The 13,806-nt window shown below is 39.5% G+C and overlaps 1 protein-coding gene across 4 annotated transcripts in view; it reads left to right on the forward strand.

The window, feature by feature from the left end:
- LOC111249117 (uncharacterized) overlaps positions 1–13,806 on the forward strand; it is an 82,278-nt gene that overhangs the window by 50,811 nt on the left and 17,661 nt on the right. For all 4 annotated transcript variants that reach the window (XM_086986499.1, XM_086986500.1, XM_086986501.1 and 1 more), the window contains 5 exons: positions 6,673–6,992; positions 9,379–9,555; positions 9,856–9,965; positions 11,498–11,754; positions 12,413–12,688. In XM_086986499.1, the coding sequence (XP_086842625.1) occupies positions 6,673–6,992; positions 9,379–9,555; positions 9,856–9,965; positions 11,498–11,754; positions 12,413–12,688 (1,140 nt within the window). The remainder of the gene's footprint in view (positions 1–6,672; positions 6,993–9,378; positions 9,556–9,855; positions 9,966–11,497; positions 11,755–12,412; positions 12,689–13,806) is intronic.

Below are 13,806 nucleotides of genomic sequence, written 5' to 3' on the forward strand. Positions count from 1 at the left end.
TAAAATTTCCCGCGCACAATCGAAGCGACTACCGCGAAACTAGAGACAATAATACTACTAGAAGTCTGTGTATTCACACGTGAACAATTGAGATAATGCGCAAATAAGTATATGAATTGCAGACCCATTTTACTTATAAGCAATATTTATCAAGTTATGAAGTATGTGATCGCATAACATTTAATACATTATTTAAAAACATATAGAATTTTCTTGGTTCAACAGTTCGGTTTTTGGGAAAGGTCGGAGCATATAGAGCATAGCAATACTCTGTCTACAATAGTAAATTTAAGAAACATAAGAGACGAGTAAGATTCCAGTAGTAGTATTTTTTTGACGGAACTTCGATACAATGCTCAGGAGGCGCGACTTTTACGCGAACTTGAAAGAACGAGGATTCGAGGAGCAACGCTGCAAACCGTCAAATCGTATCAAAACGTAGTTTTTACTATAGACACGACAACTTTAAAATCTATCTTATCAATTAAAGCGTCCCCTAGGGGATATTTTAGCACCAAAAGCATTCATAAACGTTTTGTTTACGGGTCAATACACAAGCGAGAGCTGTATAAAAAGTGGCTACAATAGATGCATCGTGTATATATTTTAAACATAGGCAGGCATGGAGGTAACAGGGCTCTCTCTTTGATGTTCAATGATGGCCCCGCACGAACAGGTTGGTCCCAAGCGGCAAAACATCTCAGTACATGCTTTTCAATTACCAAATAAAGACATTCCGAAAACAATTTACCGAATATATCGAAAGCAGGCGACAAACACATGCGAGTACCCCACAATCATGATATTCCTAAAATAAAGTACTTAAGAATCAGACTATATAAAAAACTACCCCGATTGGAGCATACGATCGCGTAAAAAGCAGTATGTTCTGGGATGTAGCGTGTCCCCCAAGAACTCTGAAATCGCTGAAAGCTCAAAATATCTGAATCAGAAAAATTAAATTGAACAATCCGAAACATACAATAGCGCCACTAGTAGAGCCACAACGTAGAGCGGACATAATGCCATTAAAAAAGTTAAGCCTTAAATACTGGCTGGCAATTCAGTTCCAAGATTGCAGTATCTACGATACATATATCCGACGAACAAAGTAATAGCCCACTAAATTGGACATTTTAGAACAGATTTAAGAGAGAATTAGATGACTGTACGTTTACCGATATTTAAACGTAGTTTCTATAGAAATTAGAGAAGGATCAAGCTAGAGGATTGCGACTGGCGAAAGAGAAATTCGGTAGCAAAACTCTGCAATGAACATGCTTAGATAGAATACTTATCGACTACGACACACCATGATCCTAACAGAACTAAACCGCTATAGTCAATACAACAAAGCCTTACCCCGGTACGTACAGAGATTCGAATCAGCGACGTAAAAACAGGCTACATTTCAAATGCCGCCCAGTGTTCAGGATCATGAAAATAGCCTGCACAGGGGGCCACGAAGTATAACCGTTATGAACTTTTTAATGAAGGAAGAATTACGTTGCTTCAAAAAAGACACCATCAAGTATTATATAGTGAATAATACCAGCAAATACAATTACAGCGAGGTGAACAAGAAAATGGGCATCAACAACGGGGGCATGTACTCCAATCGAAAACAACGTACACACAGACATTGTTATTGCTACAGGAAACAGGTTATTGGACTAAATGGAGGAAGTTATGGTTACGTAAAAATAGAAAAGTGTCCTTACCGTGCCTGATAGAGGGCCAGCATTCCTGTAATCATTTCCGTTTGGCCTATGACATCTTTCGGAACACGTGGCACCATTGCAAGAGACACACTAGAGGTATTTGTTGCATGGTCCGAACAAAATTTTCTGTGAAGGGTGAAGCTAGTGGAAAACTTCGCTGCTCAGAGAATGCAATAGGCTGATGAAGGAACCGCAGCAGTACGACGACAATGTTATCCTAAACGGCTTTCACAAAACCTACCTCTTAAAAAGGGATTGCCAGGGCATGTTACACCTACAAATTGCTAGTGAACCTTTTGGTCCATTAGCTTACGTTGTTCGGCGAATCTATAAAAACCCTTCCCATTGAGAAAATCGGAGTCTGGGCGTGTCAAGTTCATTTCTGACATTGAATTGCCTCCAAAAAGTCGATTTCCGTCCAACGTATATTCGTGCCATATTTAACTGTGAAACCCGAAAGCTTATCGTGTCCAAACTCGCTAGAACTGAAGCATCTAAGCACTACCATAGATTAAGCCGTTATTCTGCCACCAAGATCAGCATACGTGCATACTATTTCGTGCTATATACGAGCAGCAGGGTTCGCCTTTAACGTCATAGGTCACATTGTCAGCACTTGAAGAGAACGCTAGTTTCAAAATTTATGCACAAAAAGTAGAAACGATGAAGTCTAGGCACGGACGGAGGCTCAAAAGAATTGCGCGCAGGCTACATGGAAATTCGTGAGTAAGATCTATCTGGTTGGCGTCATTTGAACTCTGTTAAGCAGTTTCATCTATGAACTTATTAAAGGAACGGTCGAAAGAGCACTAACGGCATTGATTTAACAAAGCAATCGACAGATCCTTCTCTTTAAAATAATCCTTACGTTCTTTGGCCTGAAAATGGCATAGGCTTCAACTCTGTTATAATGGAATATACCTAACGCTTCCAATCTGCCACTATTTGCTAGCAATAAATCCGTGTATATAATGGTCTGGTGTGACCTGCATGCTGATGTCTTTTGTTTATAGAGCAAATTTAAACCTGATTTAGACTTTATGCCACCAGCTGATTTGGCTGCACAAAGAAAAGATGATTCAGAGAAATCGCGCCGTTTTTCCGCCTTTCTAAGCTTTCTATTCGAAAAAGCGAGCACGGATTTCGAACCGAGGCACGTACCCAAAAAGATAAACAGACGTTTTCCCATAAAATCTTCCGTGCACCTTTTTTATCACTTGCTGCCAAAGCGAAAGTGTCCACAGATTACGTGGCACATGTTGTAAATACATCAGCATAATATTGCATATAAGACACCGTACCAATAGTTGAAAAACAGCTGCGTCGTAAAAATAGGACTAACAAACATTGTCCGATATTTCGAAGCGTACATTATTACGGTTACTATATGAGTGCCTGACAAAGGTGGCAATATACTTGGATTCATTACTGCTTGAATGCTACTAACTATGTGTTTAATTTATCCGTAGAATTCGATGAAGGTTTGTTTTATGCGCCAGGAATGATCCTGTCATGTAACACTTATAACTTAGTAGCTTTTATAAAGCGCAGCTCACCCTTCGAAGATGTGGCTTTGGGGCAGGTGAAACTGTGGTACAAAAATTGACTGGGTATATTTTTGCCATTTTTTTTACCGTTCAACAAACATTTTATAGAACGCGAAAAAACACTGAAAAGTACTAATCCCCGCCCTTTGACATTTAGCAACAGAAAAACATTGATAACGCAAACTGGATTGAATTTCCGTACCCGTACATTTCCAAAATTTCGAAACTTTTTTATACTATTAACCTTTAATGTGAGCGTTTTTTTTTCTTTTTTACTAGAAAAACGGCGTGGCCCGTCTAATTTTTATTCCATATAACTTCACTGTTCCCTACATTTACGTTATCGGCAGCATTTGCACTTCGCGTATAAGATGATAGTTCCTTTAAGCTGGACGTATCGTATAAGCGTTATGACCTACATTACACAAAGACGTTTACACAAAGATTAGAGCCCAGTGATAAAATGCAGTGATATCGAACTAATGGCTCGATATTAGCTAAAAGCAGATCTTTGGCTCCGGTTTATAAAATTGATTACAAGATATAATACAATCAAAACTATTTGACCGACGTCCGCCTTATGAATTTGTCAAGTTGAATTTTTGGCGGATCGTTAAAGTACCACCCGGCATGAAGCTCTGCATAGGATAGGAATACTGTCCCTTATGCAGTTTGCTTTTCCATTTCGTAAACCGTTTTTTTTTCTTTTTTTTTATATAAACGTCTTTGAGAAAGTTGTAACGGCTGAAGGGGCTAGATTTTTCTGAGTCTTTGTTAAGGAATGTTTTCTACTAATAATCGATGTCTTTATACCCACATGTTAATCTTGAGATAGAAAATGCTTTCTAAAAGCGAAAACTTGACGTAAGTTCGTAAAACTTGTTGTTCTATATAAGTTTTTTTTGTTGACACCAATCAATAAACCTCGACGAGCTGATACCTATACTTAAAATGGGTATCTCGGTGCGTAAATGTATCATTAAGAGGTTTCAGGCTAATTTGGAGAGTATTTTGAGTGAATCTGTAAGCGTCACTTGTGACGACAGATATGAATATATGCTTGAAAAAGTATTCTAAAGAAAATACGAAAAGCATATATTTTTTTTACACAATGTATTATTTTGTTGGTATCGACTCTACACTTATCGATATATCCCGACATGCTAAGTAGAAACGCAACGTATCTCCCCATAGTAGGGCTTGATATTTTCGCGTGACAAAGGCTTTCCTGCTAAGGTCACGATGAAACTTTTAACTTACCCCCGCGCCATTCTAAATAGTGAATAATTCCTCTTCTAATGAGTTGAATGGTAATCGATTCAACGAGGTCTCAATCTTTGCTCTCGAATGCCGAAATGCCGTTTGGAACATGGAAGCTGAATTTTGTGTTGGATATGAGGAAGATTTATTTTGACGACAATCGATAAATTGCGACATGCTCAATATAGTGCACATATTTATACTTAAAATGGACACTTTTTTTTAGTTAAAATTACGAAAATCCTATTAACAACAGGGTGAAAATGCGTTTTAAGTGGTTATTTTCGTAAATTATTATTATTAATTTCGAAAATCCCTTTTCGTAAAAATAATTTCCCAATTCATTTTCGGGCAAAAAAAGTCAAAATATTAAGAAAGAAAGTAAATGTTTATTTTTAAAAAAATTATTAATTATTAAGAAAAAAAAATAGAAATAGTTTAGCAAGCGAAACGTATTATAAGCGCATAATATATACATATCTTCAGTTAGTAGAACATGTCATTATTTATTATAAAGGGAAAAGGAAAATAAAAATATTATAGCTTTGATGATGTCCGGGAAACGAAGCTAATCTTAATTTCATTTAAATTAATAAGGTACCTAATTAAAAAAAAAAACATTTTTTAGCCTTTGTGCCGTCCCAGGAAGAGGATCAACCGACCCTATCATTATGCCTAACATATATATTAGAAGATTTGATCAGTTGATCTTATTCACGAACGTCCTAGAAATCTACCAAAAAACAATGAGAGAGACAAGTTTAGGGTTGGCAAACGCGTTACGAAGGGTTGATAAAATAATTACAGAAGGATGCTGAATTAGGTGGCACAGGATAATTGCAATGGGATAATCATTATACCTTATGGCTTAGGCTACGCCAGGTATGATATCGGTGAATCAAATCTGTTTACTAAACGGCACGAAAGGCGCTAGGCGTAGCAGGGTCTATTTACTATATGTACGTCCTCATACGTTTGTTTGAGAACCGTTCACAGAAAAAAACAAGCGTTGTACCATCTCAAGGCATAGTAAGGTTTTCGAACACATATTTTTTTCCTAGAATACATCTTAAATGAAGACCTTAAAAGCGAGTACATTGTGTCATGACCCCTGCGAGTCACACAGATAGCAAGGAAGTGAACTGACTGCCCGTCTACAATCACCAGGCAGATATTAATTGCTATAGCATTTAAGGTAAATGACGGGGACAGTTTGCCCGGTGAAACGAACAAGTGATTGCTTCCTGAAGAACCACCACAGGCCTTTCTGACGGGTCTCCTTCTGATAGGCCAATTGTAAAGTGATTTATATCATAATGGGACTATGGAGTGCGAGTCGGTCTCGTTCGGCGCCGGTTGATGCTGCAGTCTTCTACCACGCGCCCGTATTAAACTGCAGTAGCGAATATCTGCGTGATATTTTGATCAACTGCAATTGCTAGTTAGCACATAGACGTGACACAGTGTTACTGATGGCATGAAAAATCCATACTGTACAATATTCTGTGATTGTGTATCTTCATCGATTCATTTGCCTGCCGCTGCTAAGTGATGTTCTGTTTAGAATCCTTAGTAAACATTAAACGCCTATAATTAAATGGGGGTTCGCTTCCATTGTTGGGCAATGACAACTGTGACGCTCAGGTGGCAAATGACAGGGTCCATTCCTTGCAATGATACGTTGTCGCAGTATTTAAAGAACAAGGGAGGTGAAATGCCACGTACGTTTGGGTTTTTGCACAATATAAAGTACACGCTGACGCATCTAGATTTTCCAAAATGTCCTTACTGAAAGCGCGTCTATAAATATGCATGATAAGTGATTCGTGTCCGCGAGGAAAACGTTCTACTTTAAGAGTTACTGCACTCAAGCACTGTTTTTCGGTAGCAGTGTAGTAGAGGCCCTCGTACTGCTTTTTTTTAGCGAGACAACTACACGATCCTATTCTATTACCACATTTTTTGTACGTAGACGCGTTGGTGGGCAAATATTAGAGACTCGAGTAACTCGGTGTTGATCTCTATAGAAACAAAGCATCTAAGCAGGACTTGAGCTTAACAGGAATTTGTTTCTTTGCTTGATTTATGAAATTGACCCTTATTTGACAAAATCGTTTGCCGTTTTCGGTTCTTTCTTGTCGCAGAATACCATCGAAGTGCAGCAATGGCCGGTGGCAGTGCGCCTGAATGGGAAGGGGGGGAAGTAAGCGTCCTTTCGGGTGGTTCTCGAGGAGGAGCCCGATTTGACCACCCGACGAAAGGAGGCCTTCGACCCCCAGGGGTCAATTCGCCTGCTAGCGGCAAGTGGGGCCACGAGTGGGATATGCACGGACAGGGCCATATGCAAGGTGTGGCTCAGCCTAGCCAACATGGCCCCTCTCCTACCGGTGGCGGGCGACGACCTCAAGATATGACACGAGAGCCGCTGGCACCAACTAACAGGACCAATGCCTACCACCTGAAGGTATAAAATAGCGAGTATTAAATAGATACTTACTAGATTGAAGTTATCGCATACCGAACTACGTAGTTTAATACAGTTAGCCTAAACTTTTTATCGTTGATTATTCCGTATCTGTTCAATACTGGAAAACGTACATATATAGACAGTTCGGTTATAGGAAATATTTGTTTGGGACAGAAGTACTTTCGCTTCGTTCTTACTATTGCCTTTCTTTCTTGCTTACTTCACTCGTTGTTTACTTCTATATGTTACTTGGAAGTGCACTTTTCCCTACGTAAGTCTGTTGTAATTTCATTGTGCAGTTAAGTGAATTTCAGGTCGAGTTTAGGTTCCACATATGAAAGTTCCGAATAAAAAGAAACGCATTTTTGACGCGCACCCTATTTTGAATTTTTCCATAGACAAATAGCTGCCAAAGCAATACAAAGTATTTGTGCCGTCTGCAGTAAGGACTCTTCAAATAAAAGGAGTTGTTTCTTAAAGTTCTTTTACGCTGTTCAAAAATGGAACTGGAGGATACATTTCGCCCTTGTCGGTCATTTAAGGTCGATGAAAGCTGATTGAAAACGCTTTTGAAGGAAGACCGCCCATAAATGGATAGATTCACTAAGAGATATAAGATTGGGTATCTCATGAGTTAAGTGAACATCACAAAGGAACACGGTTTCTCAGAGTCTTTCAATTTCTCGTCCGGCACCAGGCAAAGCATTAACCACAATTACACACGTTTCTATACGGAATTGACCTCGGTGGCGGCAAGTAGTCGATGTAAAGAAGAGAATGGGTAGATACCCCAAACCCAGTATTTCTCAAAAAGACTATAATTTGCTGAGATTGGGAGGTCATGTACACTGGGAAGTGTTTGAGAAGAACAAGACAGTCTGTATACGATCTAGTTGCATCGAGTCGGCGAAACGATTCAACTAGATCGTATACAGACCCAACGCACAAGGTAAGGTCATTCTTCCTTACGACAACGTGGGGCCGTGCAGGGTACAAAGATTATGAAAGCTGCGCTGCAGGAACTCGAGCAAAAGGTCTTCTGCACCCATCATATTCTCTCCAGACCTCAATTCAATAAATGATTACTTTTTCCAATCAGTGGAAAGTGCAATTTATAGTAAAACATTTGACGATGAAAAGCTATGAATATCGTTTATGGCTGGGTTTGGAGGACAACAAACATCATGTCACAAAATTTCTGCCGAAGACGAATGAATAAACAGAAGAAGGTGCCGGAATATGAACGTTACTATAATTCGGGTAAGACACTACGCTGTCAGGCGAAAAAAACAGTTCCAATCTGATATATGTAGGCAACAGCATCAATTGCCCATTACATACATTAATTACATGCTAATTTTCAATAGCAGACTTATAAGGGAATAAGTGACGCGACAACCTCTACCCGTTTCTGATGCGGTAATGGATATTACTAATATTAAGTATCTGCAGTTGGGATATGCAATCGTACAATATCCCCGCATGTGGAATGACCGGCTGTAGTACCATTTACACATTATAGCCCTTAAGCGTTGTTCATCGACGAACGTAGAGTTACCACGAGTATATCGTGTTTCGTAATACGTCGACCCTTGGAGACCTGAGGGCCACATATTTCTTCAACGGCTTCTGATACATTTAGCCAGACGTCTCCGAGACAGGTCGACGCATTTGGGCGACAGTATTTGGGCGACCTGTAAAAAAAAAAAAAGTTTAGAAAAGGAAGTATAATAAGTTGGCGTGTTTTTGTAACTGTCGAAAGGCCGTCATTTTATGCAGTCGATCGCTGTTTACAGCAAAAGTAGTTTATCGCATAATTTTATAGAGAACGTATAATTATTAGCTTTTTATGGTAACTACCTGGTATGCGTTGGACGATATAAAGCGAGGGTAAAAGAGCTACGTCTATAAACTTCGTAGAAGGATGTGCTAAGGTAAAGTAATTAGGTTTAGACTGCCTTTATTTGCTGCGAGAGATTATTAAGACTCTTTTCTGAATCCCGCTAAATTCCTCATTTCCATAGACGAGCAATCTGGTCTCAGTCGTATTAGAGAAATTGTCAAAGTTGTAATGAAAGCTGGAAATATGGGTGACCTCTAATTTCCCACGCAACCTTTTGGTGTGAAGTCTATGGTCAAAATTAGGATTTCGCTGCCTAAGAACTATCCACAATTGTTCGCCTTTTTGGTACAACTATTCTATCTCTCGAACGTTTGGTAGACAGTAATATTTATTGCCGAATCGACATGTATGAATACGCTACCTTGTTGAACTGCCACTATCCGCACGAGGTGTGGGACGATTAGGGCGGACAATGACCAGCTTTTAAAATGCAGCTTTTCGTTGTCGTTTTTGTTCATTTCTATTGCGTAATTGGTCTAGGATGGCCAATATATGGGCGCTTGGGGCGACGCGAAGGGCCAACGAGGAGCGGAGAATCACGCTAACTTAGCATTCGAGGGCCTCTCGCCGCCTCCACCGGCAAACCCTGTCGATGTGCTGACCGTCTCCGCGAGTATGCTACATCGAATTTTACCCGGAGTTGTGCAGCCGCTCAAGGTAACTGAGTCCTCACTCAGATCTATTGCGTTAAAAAGAGTAGGTTTTGGCCGGAAAAGTATAGGTAGACTATTAGATACTACCGGACTGTATGAAACAAGGATTATATTTGGACGATCAATGGGAACCTCCTCTCGAACATTAAAATGTTAAAAGCCTCTCAGTTACCGCTTATAGATAAGACCAAATAGAGTCAAACAAGCTTTCGTAGAAGGTAAGTAGGACAAAATTAAACGCATAGCGTAACAAAGAATTTAAGTTATACGCTTTAATATTACTTCGCTAACGTTATCACTTCAGGTGGGACAATATACAAGTTTGTGCGGATTGGCAATTAGCTCTATTCACGTGACCGAAAGAGACACGTGTGTTGTTATGGATATGTGCGAAAGTGCCGGATTCTGTGCGAGGTAAGTTATTAAAAGCAAAAACAAGGTCCTTCAGCGTGAATAACTGCTCTATCCTGAATTAGTTTCCTTCAGTCTAAACCTCAGAGGTAACAGTGAAGGGTTAGGTTGAAATCCGTTGCCAACGGCAAACTTTCAACAATATTTCTTCATAGTCCAAGTAATTGGGCTACCTGAATGTGAGGATTTCCTGGGCGATCTTGCGATGCGAATTGAAATAGAAGAGAACAAGGGTCGTTTTAGCATGATCAAATCATCCACATCTTAGTTTAAACCCATCATTCAATGGACAATGAGGTACAACAAAGTACGATATAAGTGATTATGAGAGTATCTCAGAAACATCATATTATACATTTTCAATGACACCGTACTTTCGCTTCTCAGCAAATACATATATTTTTAACTTGTGGCTGGTTGTTTACGGTTCTTTTCACTTCTACGCTCAATATGCACTCCTCTAAATTGCTTGCTTGACATGTCGGTCCAGGCTGTAACGCCCTACGCGATAGTGGCCCAGTGAGAAGCAGCTGCTGCTACTGCGTCACCTGTTGCATCTCTTATTAATATCGTTACGGTCACAAAACTTTCTGTCCCTCATAGGGGAAGTGCCCTTTCGTACATTTATCTTATCTTATCTTATTAATGTTTTGCAAGCCGTAGAAAATAATAACGATAATAGTAATAGTGATTCAGGACACAGTTCGGTGATGAAAACCAATCATATACACTTAAAAAATCGAGTCGTGCTAATGATTTTGACATCTGGCCTGTTACTTCGTGCGAACAGCAGCGGCAGCTGTATCGATGGAGGCATTAAGGCTGAAAGTTATCGAAGTGAAACTGGGTCGTAAGTTCCGTAAGGTCTCAGCTGGCACACGATCCATGTACGTTATGAACAGCTTTGTCGTCATTTTCGGATAGATCAGAAATTGTTTTCGATAAATCGGCAACGCCTTTGTCAAGTTACCGTTGGATGGTAGTACAACCCATAACGCGGCCTCCCTGCTTTGACAATGACAGTGCAAGCCGTTGTGTTTATCGGTGTCTTCACTTTTTGTAGCTAAAACTGCCAATTTCCGCCGCGTCATGTAGAATATTTAAAAGACTTTATGCCAGTCCAGAAGTAGTGGAGATGAAGATATAGTGTCACGTCGGATGTAGTTTGATCTACATCAGTTCCAGCGTTTTTCATCAATCAGCAACAGGGCGGTCAGCTTCTTCTGTACCTTTTCAAATGTGTATAACGAGTAATATATTGATGTCTTGGCGTATCAAGGTAGAAATCCATTTTTTCCTGCGCTTAATATTGTATTCAGGTCGGGGTACTGTATGTTGCGAGTAAATGGCTGTGTCACACGGCACAATTGATATGCGGTATCGATCCTGCAATAGGCATATTTGTTTATAATGACCATAGACCCCTGGGATATACATACTGTGTGAATAGAGCGTTTACACACAGTATCTGCTTTATGGTTAGTCTGTCAGACGACGAGATTTTACAGTTCTGCGTTCATTTTTACCGTGTACAGGGATCTTCCATCGCCGGCAACAGAGCTGTTGCCCCTGCCGCGAGATTGGATTTCGGTACAGCTAGCCCGACATAAGCACACCTTTGGGTGGTTCAAGCACAACTACAACACGGCAACGACAGTCAGCCATCGGGATTCACACAAAGGTTCCCATATTCCCCCGCATCACCCCTTGTCCCAGGTGCAAGGCGGGCAGCAAACCGGCCGTGGACAGCATTCACCCAAAAACCTCCTTTTAATGAACGTTGAGAGAAACAGTAAGTTGCAGTTATATAATAACTATGAATTCTCTACTGCTTCTATAACTTTTACAACAACAAACCTTCGTACACCGTACTACTGTCCATCAAAGAACCCCACTATTACCCTGACTATTGTCTGTATTACATCATCATCAATCCCAACGTGAGATGTCGGGACAATGTTTAGCAAGCAGACCGACCTAATATAATTATTTACCTCAGCTACGCAATATATCGTACAACATACTATTTGAAAGTAAAAAAAAAACAACAAACTTCTGCTTTATCGATGGAATTTTGCAATTGAAACTTAAACGATCAATTACTGTAGACAGGGCATTTAACTAAGGAATTTACGTAGAGGCGTATGCATGCATTTGTATGAGGACAAAATATTTTATGTATTTTCGGCATAGCTACCAACTTGAATGGTATAACAGAATTAATCCTTAAACCTTAGCTAGATATACGCTCGCGAATGGATAAAATTCAGTGGGTATGAGTGTTCTAATATAGCGGTATTTTGGGCAAGCCATGCAGTGGGCTTGCAATTGCGGTAGAAATTAAACCGTTTAGAAAAAACATGAATATGAATGATGTAGTATATATATATATATATATATATATATATATATATATACAATTATTTTGGCCTCATTTTTGCCTGTTACAGGCCAATTCCCATTCATGACAATACTATCTTGTCGTGAGACGGAACTGGCTCGGCTAATCCGAGAGCTGGATGAGTTGCACCTGCCCCCGGGTTTAGGGCCTTCTATGGGTGGAATGGGTGGCTTGGGAGGTTCAATTGGAGGATCAATCGCGAATTTGGCGAATACCTGCGGGGGCCAACTTGCCTTCGCGGCGCCTGGATACTGCGCCAACTGTAGCAACGCAACAGGTGACTTCCACCCCATGTCCGCTCAGCAAACAAGGATACATCACACAGGTGAGAGTTTTTCTTTTGACCTATATACATACGTTGGTAAAAAAAATAGATTAAAAAAATAATTACGGTTTTTAAGTCAAAATGATACCGAACGTTTCCTATATTTTAATGCAATAGTACTAAGCTATATATGCGTCATTTGAATCGATGACCTTCTTCCATTCTTCTCTCTTCTTTGGTAATATCATCTTTTCATCACTTGGAACTTTTGTTGTTTCTGTAGCAAGTAATTCTCTCCGTTTATTCACATTGAAATAAATAAACACCGTTAAGAGAGTTCAGGTAATAAGAGTTTGATAGTGCAAGATCGAACAACACGGCATATGTATCGGAGTTTTCCCGTCAAAACTCTTTAATTTTTGGCGGGTAGCTGAACATTTACATTGTCTTATATTATCTTATATATATATATATATATATATATATATATATATATATATATATATTTTTTTTTTTTCAGTGGTCCGTTTTAATTCTTTGTTAATCTTTCACAGGACAGATCCAAATTAATAGTTTTGCTGCATAGCAGCAATTTATAATGCACGACTCGTCAGCATCAGTTCGGGCTTCACGCCACGGGCCGAAGAGCCAATTTTCTTTCCATATTTCCACTATATGTGATCCACTTTTCATTACTACTGATCAACCACTTTAGAAACGGCCTAATTTTCTTATATCACTCCAGAATTTCGTAGATAAAAATATGATCAAGTAGATTATTTTGTGTCAAATCGTATGGCACCCAAGGATCGAGTAATTTACACTCTTCAGTAGTCCAAGATGGTTTGCTGATTGATGCCTCGTTCCTCGGCAATGTCATAGCTATTAACCTATCGATCTTCCTCAGCTTCCGCATTAACTTCATCAACTCTTTTCGTAAATAATCGACCACTATAAAAAGCGTCCAGTTATGTCTTGTCTTGAAACTTCTGGATCGAGAACTTCTGATAACGCATCTTGGTCGTAAATATAATTTTTTAATAAGTAGCATTTATGTCTTTAGATTGAAAAGCATAGGGAATTCCACTTATTTTACAGGCATTCTATTTTAACTTTTAATGAACACCTTCCAGCGATTTGTCGCATCTACTACTGCTAAATCTTAGCTATCAAATATA

This window comes from Varroa destructor, unplaced genomic scaffold (assembly GCF_002443255.2).
Source record: "Varroa destructor unplaced genomic scaffold, Vdes_3.0 BEIS01000004.1, whole genome shotgun sequence".
Classification (NCBI taxonomy): Eukaryota; Metazoa; Arthropoda; class Arachnida; order Mesostigmata; family Varroidae; genus Varroa; species Varroa destructor.